The following is a 12,792-nucleotide window of genomic DNA, read 5'->3' as shown; positions in this document are numbered from 1 at the left end:
AAGTCTGACAGCGGCAGGGAAGAAGCTGTTCTTGAGTCGGTTGGTACGTGACCTCAGACTTTTGTCGCTTTTTCCCGAAGGAAGAAGGTGGAAGAGAGAATGTCCGGGGTGCATGGGGTCTTCCATAGTGCCACTTGCACAGTAAACCACCCACTCTCCTGAGTTTTCTTTTAATAGGGACATTCTTCAGGATTACACTAGGTTCACAGAGCCTTTGAGATAATTTGACAAAATAAAATAAGATCCAAACCATAATTCTAAAAGCTTAAGGGTGATGAGAGCCATATTTATGGAAGATAAGCTTTGATCAAAGAATAAGGACGATCATAGAAACCCTACAGTGCAGAAGGAGGCCATTCGGCCCATCAAGTCTGCACCAACCACAATCCCACCCAGGCCCGACTCCCACATATTTTACCCGCTAATCCCTCTAACCTACACATCCCAGGACTCTAAGGGGCAATTTTTTTAACCTGGCCAATCAACCTAACCCGCACATCTTTGGACATCATACTGAAGGCAAGACTACCACATGTATTTCAGATCAGTGGCCACTGTAATAATCAGGAGCAGGAAAGCTGCAGATTAGTTGCCTTCAGTTGAGGGCAGCATGGTCAGTTACAATACAACTCACTCAAAATAGCCCTTAGGGCAAACCTGGTCCTTTCCTGTCTGCACAGTTCAGTATCACACAGAGCTTAAATATTAATTCTGTGGAACACCAAAACAGTTAATTACCAAATAAGCAACAAAACTTAGTATCTGAAGAGAAGTTCACAAAGTTTCATCATTCTTAACCTGAGGTAATGCTCCATAATTCCAGATATAACCCTTGTGAGGAAAGATATTCGCTACATAACGCATTTTTCCATTTTTCATATCCTGCTTGATTGGGTTTAAAGGAATGTTTGTAGCAATCTGGAAAAAAATAAAAATAATGTTACAAGTACGGAATGAAAAATGTTTCTGCAAATTTTATGATATTTTATTTTACATGCATATTTTTTAATTTTCCTGTCTGCCTGCTCAGATGGACTTCAAAGATCTCATGACTAAATTCAAGGAAGAACAACACATAGTTCTCCCAGCGAACCGGCCAGCAAACATCACCATAAACTGACCATCTGGCGTTCATCGAATTGCTGTTTGTAGGGCGCTGTGTACACAAATTGGTTGCTGCATCTGCCTATATTACCACAATGGCTACACTTCAGAACCACATCACTGGACACAGAGAGAGTTGGGGCAACTTGAAGATGTGAAAGGTGCTGTGTAAATACAAGCTCTTCCTTCCTATTAGCTTTCAAAACACACTTCAAAATATCCACATGAAACCATGTCAACATAGGATACACAGAACACCTAGTGACAGAAATCTAAAACCAACACAAATGGTATGCTGAAGAATATTCTAGAAAAAAAAAGTACTTTTTGGTGCATGAACCAGCCATTTGGTTTTATTTCTATTCTAATTGTAAGTCTGAATGAGGAGCAGGATGTTGTATGGAATATACCCTACACCAGGGAGGCATGGTGAGGGGCAGACAGCATGTCCCTCCCCACAATCTGGCAGCAATAAAGCACTGCAAGATGGGCTAACAAGGGCCAGTGCAACATCCACCCCTCACTGGGGCAGACACACCCCACTCTCTGGAGCTGTCAGCCAATTAAATTGACTGGCAGCTCCATAAGTCCCAACATCATTGGCCAGTACCAAGACTACAGAAAGGAAAGAAGATCAAGGCCTAAGTCTGGGGTCTTGGGCTGGGAGGGTTTGAGAAGGTTAGGGAGACGGAAGGAGGTGGGTTTAGGGGAGGGCGAGGGGTTTCCATCCAAGAGAGCTGTCCTTGCTCGATCAGCAAAAGGCAGCTGCAGAAGAAGCGAAACCCCTTCCTTTGCGCACTTTACATTTAAAAATTGGGCTTCCGGCTCCTGCCCACACCAAAAGTTTTAAGACATGGGCAGCGCATTAGTAGAACCAATTGGCTTGATAACAAGCCTAACTGACCCCTGATTATTCATTTAAATATGAAGGCAGGCTGCCGATTTTGGTGTCATCCCGCACCCTGTGTTATGATCATAAACTGACAAAGAATGGCTATTCCTTTCAATAAAAAAGTGCAATCTCGCCAAAAGAGACAGGAAGAAATTGTTCCACACAATAAATAGTTTGGAGCTGCAATGTACTGCCTGAATATGTATTGGTAGCAGATCTACCAGTGACTTTCATCAGGCAATTAGATAAGTAACTGAAAAAGAATTTGCAAGGTTATGGTAAAAGAGCAGAAAACTGGGACTAATAGGATACCTCATTCCAAGAGCTAGCATAGATATGATGGGCCAAGTGGTCCCTTCTGTATTGTAAGATTTGAGTGTTCTATTATATTCCATTTCCCAGTTGGTTCAAGTACTTTTTAGTTAGCAAGAAGAACACTTGTTTGCATTGAATCATCAGCCATTTTGCACTATTGATCTCAAATATCACCCATTTGAATGAAGCCTAAATACCAAAAGGACTCACCTCCATTTTGGCATTTGTCCAACGAGGCACTTCTACAACCATATTAAACAATGCCTGTAAAAGAATGCAACATCTGAGCAACAGCAGTGCAACATCTTTATTCATGATTTACATCTGATAATTCAAAGCTGCAATTTAAAGAATAAGCGGATGTTAATGATTCCTGTGTGTGTGTGTGTGTGGTCCAATAGCCTTGGGAGTTATTTGTGGGTTATGACTGGATACCTGTAATTACCTTTAATAAAACTAAATACAAATGGGTGTTGGATCTGAATAATCAGTATTTCCAAACATTTCCCAACTGTGACATTCTCTCTTCCACATTCTTCCATCGGGAAAATGATACAAAAATCTGAAAACATGTACCAACCGACTCAAGAACAGCTTCTTCCCTGCTGCCAGCAGACTTCTGAATGGACCTACCTTATATTCAGTTGATCTTTCTTTACACCCTACTTATGACTGTAACACTACATTCTGCACCCTCTCTTTTCCTTCTCCCCTATATATTCTATGAATGGTATGCTTTGTCTGCATCGTGTGCAAGAAACAATAATTTTCACTGTATATTAACACATGTGACAATAATAAATCAAATCAAAAATGGGGAGGGGAGGACAGGGAACGCTGGGGGGTGGAAAGATGGAGGGCACTGGTGGGGGGGTGGAAGGAGAGCGCTGGGGGAGAAGGAAGTGCATTGGGGGGAGGAGGAGGATGGAGATTGCTGGGGGGGAGGCAGAAGGATAGAGGGTGCGGTGAAGAGGGCAGTTGTGGGGGGAGGGGGGAATGGAGAGCACTGGGTCCATGCTGGACACTTTCCTTTTTATTCCAAGGACTTAAACCTAGTCGGCAAGTCTAGTATAAAGCACTTTACCAACTGCCATCTGGTTGTCCAGAGACATCACTTCAACCACCAGAACCTCATCTCCATTACCTCATTAAAAACTGAATCAAGTACTTAAATACAATTTGCCTTTAACAAAAGAGTGCAGACTTTCCCTAATTAATCCATACTTGCCATGTGACTGCTTATTTTGTCCCAAATGATCATCTCTGAAAGCTACCCTGCCACTGAGGTTAAACTATAGTTGCTGGGCTTATCCTCACACACTTCTTTGAATAAGGGTGTAACTTTAGTAATTCTCCTGTTCTCAGGCTTTGTATTGAAGGAAGATTGGAGGATTATGGCCTGTCCCTTTCCAGTTCCATCCTTACCTCCCCAGCTTCTTTGGCTGAATCCTATCTGGTCCCAGTGACATTAAGTTCAGCCAATCTTTCAAATATCACCTTTTTTTTTATCATTCTTCACCTCTTATCATTCTTTTGCCCATTCAGTATCTCAATTACCCTTCTTTCAGTATGACATTGACAGTATTTTCTTCCCTGCTAAAGACTGGTGCAAAAAACTAATTTAGTACATTGGCCATGCCCTCCGCGTCCATGCGAAGGTCCCATTTTTAGTTCTCTAATTGGCCAACTCTCCCACCATTTTACTATTTATATGCTGTCTAAAGATGTTTGGACTCCTTTTCATAGTAGCTGCCAGTCTTTTCTCACTCTTTGCCTCTCATTTCCTTTTTCACCTCCTCTTAACTTTCTATATTCAGTCTGGTTCTCACACATATTATCAATCTGACATTTGTCATATGAAACCTCTTTTGTTTATAGTCTTATTATGGGCCATAACTTCTGACCTCCCCCTTGTTGTTTTATTTTCGAGAGGCAAATTTCCGCTGGGCAAGTGCTGCACACTGGGAACCATCCAGATTAAAGCCTCTTCTAACTTCTGGGTAACTATTGTGCAGGCACATACTGACCACCCCCATTGCCCCCCTTGCCCCCCAACTGTCTCCTCCCAAATCCCCTCTCACCAGACTCACCCAGCCCGACACCCCAAGAGTCTCCCTCCACCCCTAACTATCCCCCCCCACACTTAGGGGACTCTTCCCCGCTCCCCTCCCCACAGCTAGGCTCGACTCTCAACCACACCCTCCAAGATCCAACCTTACATCCATACCAGAGGCCCGACCCCGACACAACAGCCCCCAGCCTGGCCAGGCTAGGCCTGACCCAGAAACACACACACCACACACTCTCCCAAAGCTAACTCAATCCCACTTGCTCCCTCTGGTGTCCAACATGACACCCACTATCCGAGGCTCAAATCAACCCCCACCTCATGTCAGATCCAACAATTCCACCAGAGGCCCAATACCCTGCTCCCCCTTCCCAAGCAAGGCCCAAACCTGACACAACAGTCCCCAGGTCAGAGGCCAGGCCTGACCTGCACCACCTCCCTACCACCCGACCCCACATAATCACCCCCCCTCCCCAACAAGAGACCCAATAGCTCTCATCACTGAGGCCCACCTCCCACCAAATCGTCCCCCACCCCCGAGGCCTACCTCCCACCTGCCTCCCCTCCACAAGCCCTGACAGCCCCCAACCCCACGAGGCCTACATCCCACCCCTCTGAGACTTGTCTCCTACCCCCATCCCCAGAAGATCAACCCCCGAGGTCTGTATCCCATCACTCCCCCTCACACCTGATCCCCTACACTATCTCCAAGGCCCAACATGGGCCACCTCTCCTCCCTCCAAGTTCCCAACTCTCTCTCTCTCTCCGCCCACCCGCACCCGCCCCCCCCCCACCCCCCCACCAACCTCTGTTCCTCAATCTTACAGATCTACCTTGTACACTTCCCCTCTCCCTGGCCTTCATGGATCTTTCGACTTCACTAGGCCTTTAAACTTAGCTGCTTTACAGCAGTTAGTACTGTAAAAATGGGGCCTGACTTCCTTTGCATCGATGGATGCTGGGTCCCAGGGACACTCTGCACTACCCAGATCTCACTTGGCTTGAGTTGGAATGTTGAGTAAGATAGGATTTTGGATAAGTAACTGGGATCGGAGTTTCAATCTGACACTGATTGCCACTCGGAGGAAGTGCAGGAACTGTACCTTTTATCATCCCAGGAGTCAGAGAACCTCTGCAGTGCAGAAAGAGGCTATCTGGCCCATTGAATCTGCACCAACTTTCTCAAAGAGCATCCCACCCAGGCCCTGCTCACCGCCCTATCCCCATAACCCCACACAGGCCCTGCTCTCCGCCCTATCCCCATAACCCCACACAGGCCCTGCTCTCCGCCCTATCCCCATAACCCCACACAGGCCCTGCTCTCCGCCCTATCCCCATAACCCCACACAGGCCCTGACTTGTTTGTTCTACCTTGGTCTCTTATGAGAAATTATCTCAGCTCTACCTGAACCATCCCCTCTTTAAATGCAATCCATTGCTTCTTTACAGTATAACCTACCAAGCCTTGATTTCAATTTACCTACAACAAATCTGTTCTCACCACATTGAAATGGTCTCACCTCCGACTGGGTATTTTTACTCCAGAGTCTTCCTTGTCCATTTCTGTGCCTATCTTAAACCTTATGGTACCATGATCACTGTTTCCTAAATGTTCCCTGACTAATATTTGATCCATTTTATTTCCCAGACCTATATCCAGCAATCCCTCTATCCTTTTTGGGCTGAAAACATACTGATCAAGAAAATTCACATGAACATATTTCAGAAGCTTTCCCCTTCACTGCCCTTTGCATTATTCCAGTCTATATTAGGATAATTAAAGAGCCCATTATCACTATAGGTTTTGCACATCTCTTCAATTTCTCATTAAATTTCCTCCTCAATAAATAAATAAGTATACCTTTCCCACTACTTGGTCATCTATTTGAATACACCGCATTTCATATTACCATATGGCTATTTGCACTTGCAGCTCACCAACCATTTTTTTAAAACCACCTTTCGGCCAATAGATACAAGTACAGTAAACCTAATTTAGACCTTATTACATCTTATTCTACCCTATTAACTACTTATTATTTGTTACTCTAATGCTATCTGTCTCTCCCAATCCTTTGTGTGTTTTGTTTACCCTTTGCTACACTACATCTTGGCTCCCACCCCTCTGCTAAGTTAGTTCATACCCCCGCTACAACACCAGCGGACTGCCCGGTGAGGACATTGGTCCCATTTCCGTTGATTTACAACCTGTTCAGTGTTTACAGGTCCCACCTCCCCCAGAACCATTCCCAATGTTTCTTGAATCTAAAGCCCTCCCTCATGCACTCATCTGTTCTGTTCTCCTATTTCTAAGGTAAATTGTGCTTAATTAACTTGCTCAAGTTCTTCGATGAAGTAAGAGGGGATTGGTGGAATGCGGGTAACACGCTGCACATTGACTTTAAAAACACATTGAATAGGATGTCACCTCATAGGCTTGCCAACATGGCCGGAGCCCTTGATATAAAAGGAATAGTGGCAGCCTGGAGACAAAATTGGCTGAATGAAACACAGGACAGTGGTGAACGGTTGTTTTTTGGACTAGAGGAAGGCATAAGATGGGGTTCCCCAGCGGTCAGTGTTGGGACCCCTGCTTTTCCTGACCTAGACATAGATGTGATGTGGAGATGCCGGCGTTGGACTGGGGTAAACACAATAAGAAGTCTCACAACACCAGGTTAAAGTCCAACAGGTTTATTTGGCAGCAAAAGCCACTAGCTTTCGGAGCCCTGCTCCTTCGTCAAACAAGTGGGAGTTCTGTTCACAAACAAGGAGTTTGTGTCTTTATATGCCCTGTTTGTGAACAGAACTCCCACTTACCTGACGAAGGAGCAGCGCTCCGAAAGCTAGTGGCTTTTGCTACCAAATAAACCTGTTGGACTTTAACCTGGTGTTGTGAGACTTCTTACTAGACTTAGATGTACAGGGCATCGTTTCAAAATTTATGGAAGGCCCAAAACTTGGAAGTGTTGTGAACTGTGAACATAGACAGGCTTGTGGAAGGGTGGCAGATGAAATTTAATGCAGAGAAGTATGAGGTGATAAAATGATGAGTAACAATATAAAATAAAAGGTACAATCCTAAAATGGGTGCAGGACTGAAGGGAGCTTGGGGTATATGTGAACAAATTATTCAAGTGGCAAGACAGGTTCAGAAAGCAATCTATAAGTAAGGGTGTAGAATGCAAAAGGAAGGACTTTAAGAGAAACCTTTGCAGAACAATGGATCAGCCTCAAATGGAGTATTGCATCCCGTTCTGCACACAACTGTTTAGGAAGGAAGTGAAGGCATTAGAAAGGGTGTAGAAAAGATTCACAAAAATGGTTCCAGGAATGAGAAACTCCAGTTTCATGGACAGATTGGAGAAGCTGGGGCTGTTCTCCACGGAGAAGAGAAAATTAACAGATGTGATAAAGGCATTCAAAATAATTAAGTGTCTGGACAGAGAAGATAGGGAGAAACTGTATCTGTTGGCAGAAGGATCGACAACCAGAGGGCCGCAGTTGAAGGTGATTTATAAAAGAAGCACCAGAAACGTGAAGAAAAACTTAAGTTTACACAGAGAATGGTTAGGATCTGGAATGCACTGCCTGAGACTCTGATGGAGGTAGAATGAATCTTGACTTTTAAAAGAGAATTGGACAATTATCCAAAGATTTACAGGGCTATGGGGAAAAGGTGGGCAAATGGAGCTAGTTGAATTGTTCTTGCAGAGAGCTGGGACAAATGGGACAGACTGAATGGCCTCCTTCTATGCTGCAACCAATCTAGGATTGTATACTGTCAAGAAAACAAGGAGTAATACTATCATATTTTTCAAATACAGGCTGGTGGGGGTGTGATTGGTGTAAGTGGATTAAGTGACAGAGACACTGCCAGGGTCTAAAATTCAGTCAAAAGATCCAAAAGAAGTGGGTTTGATATGTTAATGACCAGAGGAACCAAAGGTAATTTAACTCAGAATTTACAGAAGGCAATAAAGAAAGTATTGAAGTGGAACTTCATGTTATTGGTGCTTCTTTTATAAATCACCTTAAATTGCTGCTCTCTGGTTGTTGATCTTTCTGCCAACAGATTCTCCCTATCTTTCTGTTAACTCTACTTTCTCTCCCTGCAGATGCTGCCAGATCTGCTGAGTTTTCCCAGCATCTTCTGTTCCTGTTTCAAATTCCAGCATCTGCAGTATTTTGTTTATTTTAGTGTTGAAGTGGGTTGTTTTAGTTCAAATGAGAACATATACAAATTGTAAGTGTGGCAAAATCAAGTAAAAGAAAGGATATGAGCAGTTCTGGGAAAAGGAAACATGAGAGACATTAGCCAAAATGTTGCTGCCGTTTATGCTGGTGGAATATTGTGGCCCAATCGATGGTGCACCCCTGCTGTGGGTTTCCTGGCGGTGAGGGGTGTGTTCAATGGAAACCATGTTGACAACGGTGGGACCATAAATCCCGCCACCAGTGAGTGGTGGACCACCTCCTGTGAAACACGCCACCGAGGGGGGGAAATCTCACTCTGTATGAAACAATAGAGGGATGGAGATCAAGGGGAAGGAACACATTTAAGCCTGTGTGAGGGGGTAGCTGCTCAGCTCTCCCAGAAGACAGTATGGTCACTGGTAATAGCTAAAAGATACAGTGGGCAAAGGTCAGATCTGGAGAACCAGTTTGCTGTCATCCTTACAGAACACGCAAAGAGCAACAGTGCATTGTGTGATAAAGTTACTGGAATTCTATAGATTTAAAAATCCAAAAGCGACCTGTTCCTAGGCTGTAATTTTCTTTGTTCACTGTTGCTATCAGAAAAGGGAAGGTTATCTCTGGGTGTCGTTTAAGCTAAGATCTTTTTGGAGCTCTTTTAAAATATGGTTAACTGGGTGAAGCTATTATGTTTAAGTGTATTTTTTTTAACTTTTCTTTATTTTAAGAAACATTCACTTTAATATAAAATCATCAATTGGTTGGAGACCTCATTTCCTGATTTCAGAAAACCTCCATCATATACAAATTGCAATATCATTTTGGCATGTTTAAAGTTTCCTTTTGGGATCTGGGCGGCTCAGCATTCACCATCAGCCATACCTTCACAAAACTCACTCGCACATTGCACCGGGAGTAATGTGGAGATTACTTACTACCTTCCTGCATGTAGTCTAGTTCCCTAAATTCTGTCTGCAGGATCGCATTACTTTTTCTAGCTATGTTGGTACCAATATGGTGCACGACCTTTGGCTGTCCCCCCCCCCCCCTCAGAGTGCTTTGCAATGGCTCAGTGACATTCTTGACCCGAGCACCAGCAAGGCAAAACACCATCCTGGATTTAAGTTTGCAGCATCGGAAATGCCTGTCTCGTTCTCTTAAGTCTTGAATCTCCTATCATTATTGCTTTTCACAGCTTCTTCCTGCTCACTTCACAGTTGAACCACCTGTGGTGCTGTGGACTTGGCTCTGGCTGCAGTCATCAGTTAACCATATTTCACCACATCAGTGAAAAGGATTGCCAAGTCCAGGTTTTCTTTCCAGAATTCTTTCCATATGTTGGTGCTACTTAATGGAGGAAGTTTCTGAATGGAGGGCTGTGACAAGTGGCGTTCCTCAGGGATCAGTGCTGGGACCTTTGCTGTTTGTAATATATATATAAATGATTTGGAGGAAAACGTAACTGGTTTGATTAGTAAGTTTGCGGGCGAAACAAAGGTTGGTGGACTTGCGGATAGCGATGAGGACCATCAGAGGATACAGCAGGATATAGATCAGTTGGAGACTTGGGCGGAGAGATGGCAGATGGAGTTTAATCCGGACAAATGTGAGGTAATTCATTTTGGAAAGTCTAATACAGATAGGAAATATACAATAAATGGCAGAACCTTTAAGAGTATTGACAGGCAAAGGGATCTAGATGTACAGGTACACAGGTCACTGAAAGTGGCAATGCAGGTGGAGAAGGTAGTCAAGAAGGCATATGGCATGCTTGCCTTCATCGGCCGGGGTATTGAGTTTAAAAATTGGCAAGTCATGTTGCAGCTTTATAGAACCTTAGTCAGGCCGCACTTAGAATATAGTGTTCAATTCTGGTCGCCACACTACCAGAAGGATGTGAAGGCTTTGGAGAGGGTACAGAAAAGATTTACCAGGATATTGCCTGGTATGGAGGGCATTAGCTATGAGGAGAGGTTGGAGAAACTTGGTTTGTTCTCACTAGAGCGACGGAGGTTGAGGGGAGACCTGATAGAAGTCTACAAGATTATGAGGGGCATGGACAGAGCGGATAGTCAGAAGCTTTTTCCCAGCGTGGAAGAGTCAATTACTAGGGGGCACAGGTTTAAGGTGCGAGGGGCAAGGTTTAAAGGAGATGTACGAGGCAGATTTTTTACACAGAGTGTACTGGGTGCCTGGAATGCGTTGCCGGGGGAGGTAGTGGAAGCGGATCCGGTAATGACTTTTAAGGGGTGTCTTGACAAGTACATGAATAGGATGGGAATAGAGGGATATGGTCCCCAGAAGGGTAGAGGGTTTTAGTTAAGTCGGGCAGCATGGTCGGTGCAGGATTGGAGGGTCGAACGGCCTGTTCTTGTGCTGTAATTTTCTTTGTTCTTTGTAATGCATTTTGGAAGGTCTAATACAGATAGGAAATATACAGTAAATGGCAGAACCCTTAAGAGTATTGATAGGCAAAGGGATCTGGGTGTACAGGTACACAGGTCACTGAAAGTGGCAATGCAGGTGGAGAAGGTAGTCAAAAAGGCATATAGCATGCTTGCCTTCATCGGCTGGGGTATTGAGTTTAAAAATTGCCAAGTCATGTTGCAGCTTTATAGAACCTTAGTTAGGCCACACTTGCAATATAGTGTTCAATTCTGGTCGCCACACTATCAGAAAGATGTGGAGGTTTTGGAGAGGGTACAGAAAAGATTTACCAGGATGTTGCCTGGTATGGAGGGCATTAGCTATGGAGAGAAGTTGGAGAAACTTGGTTTGTTCTCACTGGAACGACGGAGGTTGAGGGGGTGACCTGATAGAAGTCTACAAAATTATGAGAGGCATGGACAGAGTGGATAGTCAGAAACTTTTTCCCAGGGTGGAAGAGTCAATTACTAGGGGGCACAGGTTTAAGGTGCGAGGGGCAAGTTTTAAAGGAGATGTATGAGGCAGATGTTTTACACAGAGGGTGGTGGGGGCCTGGAACTTGCTGCCGGGGGAGGTAGTGGAAACAGATACAGGAGTGGCTTTTAAGGGGCATCTTGACAAATACATGAATAGGATGGGAATAGAGGGATATGGGGGTTTTAGTTAAGTCGGGCAGCACGGTCGGTGCAGGCTTGGAGGGCCGAAGGGCCTGTTCCTGTGCTGTAATTTTCTTTATTCTTTGTTTTTGAAGTGAGCTAAATACGGAGGGGTGGGTACATCACAATATTTCCGTTCAGAGATGAAAACCAATGTGGGGTTAAATTACATTCATAATATATTTACTGTGGGGGAGGTGGGAAGCAAGAATTTAATTCTTCTTTCTAAAATGGCAGCGGGGGGGCAACCATAGATTCTCTACAGCGTACAAAGAGGCCATCTGGCCCATCGAGTCTGCACCGATTCTCCGAAAGACCATCCCACCGAGGCCCTCCCCTCTGCCCTGTACCTGTAGCCCTGCGCATCTTTGCACTGTGGGAGGAAACAGGAGGACCTGGAGGAAACTCACACAGGCACGGGAGAACATGCAAACTCCACACAAGACAGTAACCCAAGGCTGGAATCAAACCTAAGTCCCTAGCACCACGAGGCAGCAGTGCAAACCACTGTGCAACCCAACCTGAAGATTGATACTCAATTGGTAGGGATTCAGGGTTATGTGTGGTTATGTTAAAGTTTCTGTGGGAAGGCAGTAGCGTGGGTTCCTGCTAAATCTATGATTTTTTGTTTAGCGATGGGAGTGAGCATTTCCGCTCATTTAGGAATCTAGGTTCTGTATCTTATTTTGAAACAACGCAGTTCTTCCTTCAAAACAATCAATCAATACAATGTGACTAAAACAAAATCAAAATACCGGAGATCAAATGCTGGAGGTGTGATAAATCTGAAGAAAGGCCCGTGACCTGAAACGTTAACTCTGTTTCTCTCTCCGCAGATACGGCCAGGCTTGCTGAGTATATACCACAGATTCTATTTAATACAATTTGGCGGTCAGACCGTGGAATGGCTCTTGTTACTAATCACAGACCAAGCAAGATATTGGCAATTTTCCACCTTTGCCGTGGCCAACGTATGGTCCTCCCGGTGCTCTGGTTTCCTCCCACAGTCCAAAGATGTGCAGGTTAGGTGGATTAGCCATGCTAACCTGCCCCAGTGCGTAGGTTAGGTGGATTAGCCATGCTAACCTGCCCCAGTGCGTAGGTTAGGTGGATTAGCTACGATGATGTGCTGA

At 44.6% G+C, this 12,792-nt stretch overlaps 1 protein-coding gene across 3 annotated transcripts in view; it reads right to left on the bottom strand.

Annotated features, from left to right (window-relative positions):
- Positions 1-12,792, bottom strand: part of LOC144494808 (inorganic pyrophosphatase-like) — a 49,528-nt gene that overhangs the window by 22,399 nt on the left and 14,337 nt on the right. For all 3 annotated transcript variants that reach the window (XM_078214174.1, XM_078214173.1, XM_078214175.1), the window contains exons 3-4: positions 2,522-2,575; positions 799-918 (exon numbers count right to left, since the gene is read on the bottom strand). In XM_078214174.1, the coding sequence (XP_078070300.1) occupies positions 799-918; positions 2,522-2,575 (174 nt within the window). The remainder of the gene's footprint in view (positions 1-798; positions 919-2,521; positions 2,576-12,792) is intronic.

The sequence above is a fragment of the Mustelus asterias genome, chromosome 6, assembly GCF_964213995.1.
Source record: "Mustelus asterias chromosome 6, sMusAst1.hap1.1, whole genome shotgun sequence".
NCBI classification, from domain to species: Eukaryota; Metazoa; Chordata; class Chondrichthyes; order Carcharhiniformes; family Triakidae; genus Mustelus; species Mustelus asterias.
The sequence above is the reverse complement of the archived record's forward strand: the minus strand, read 5'-3'. Positions and strand labels throughout refer to the sequence as shown.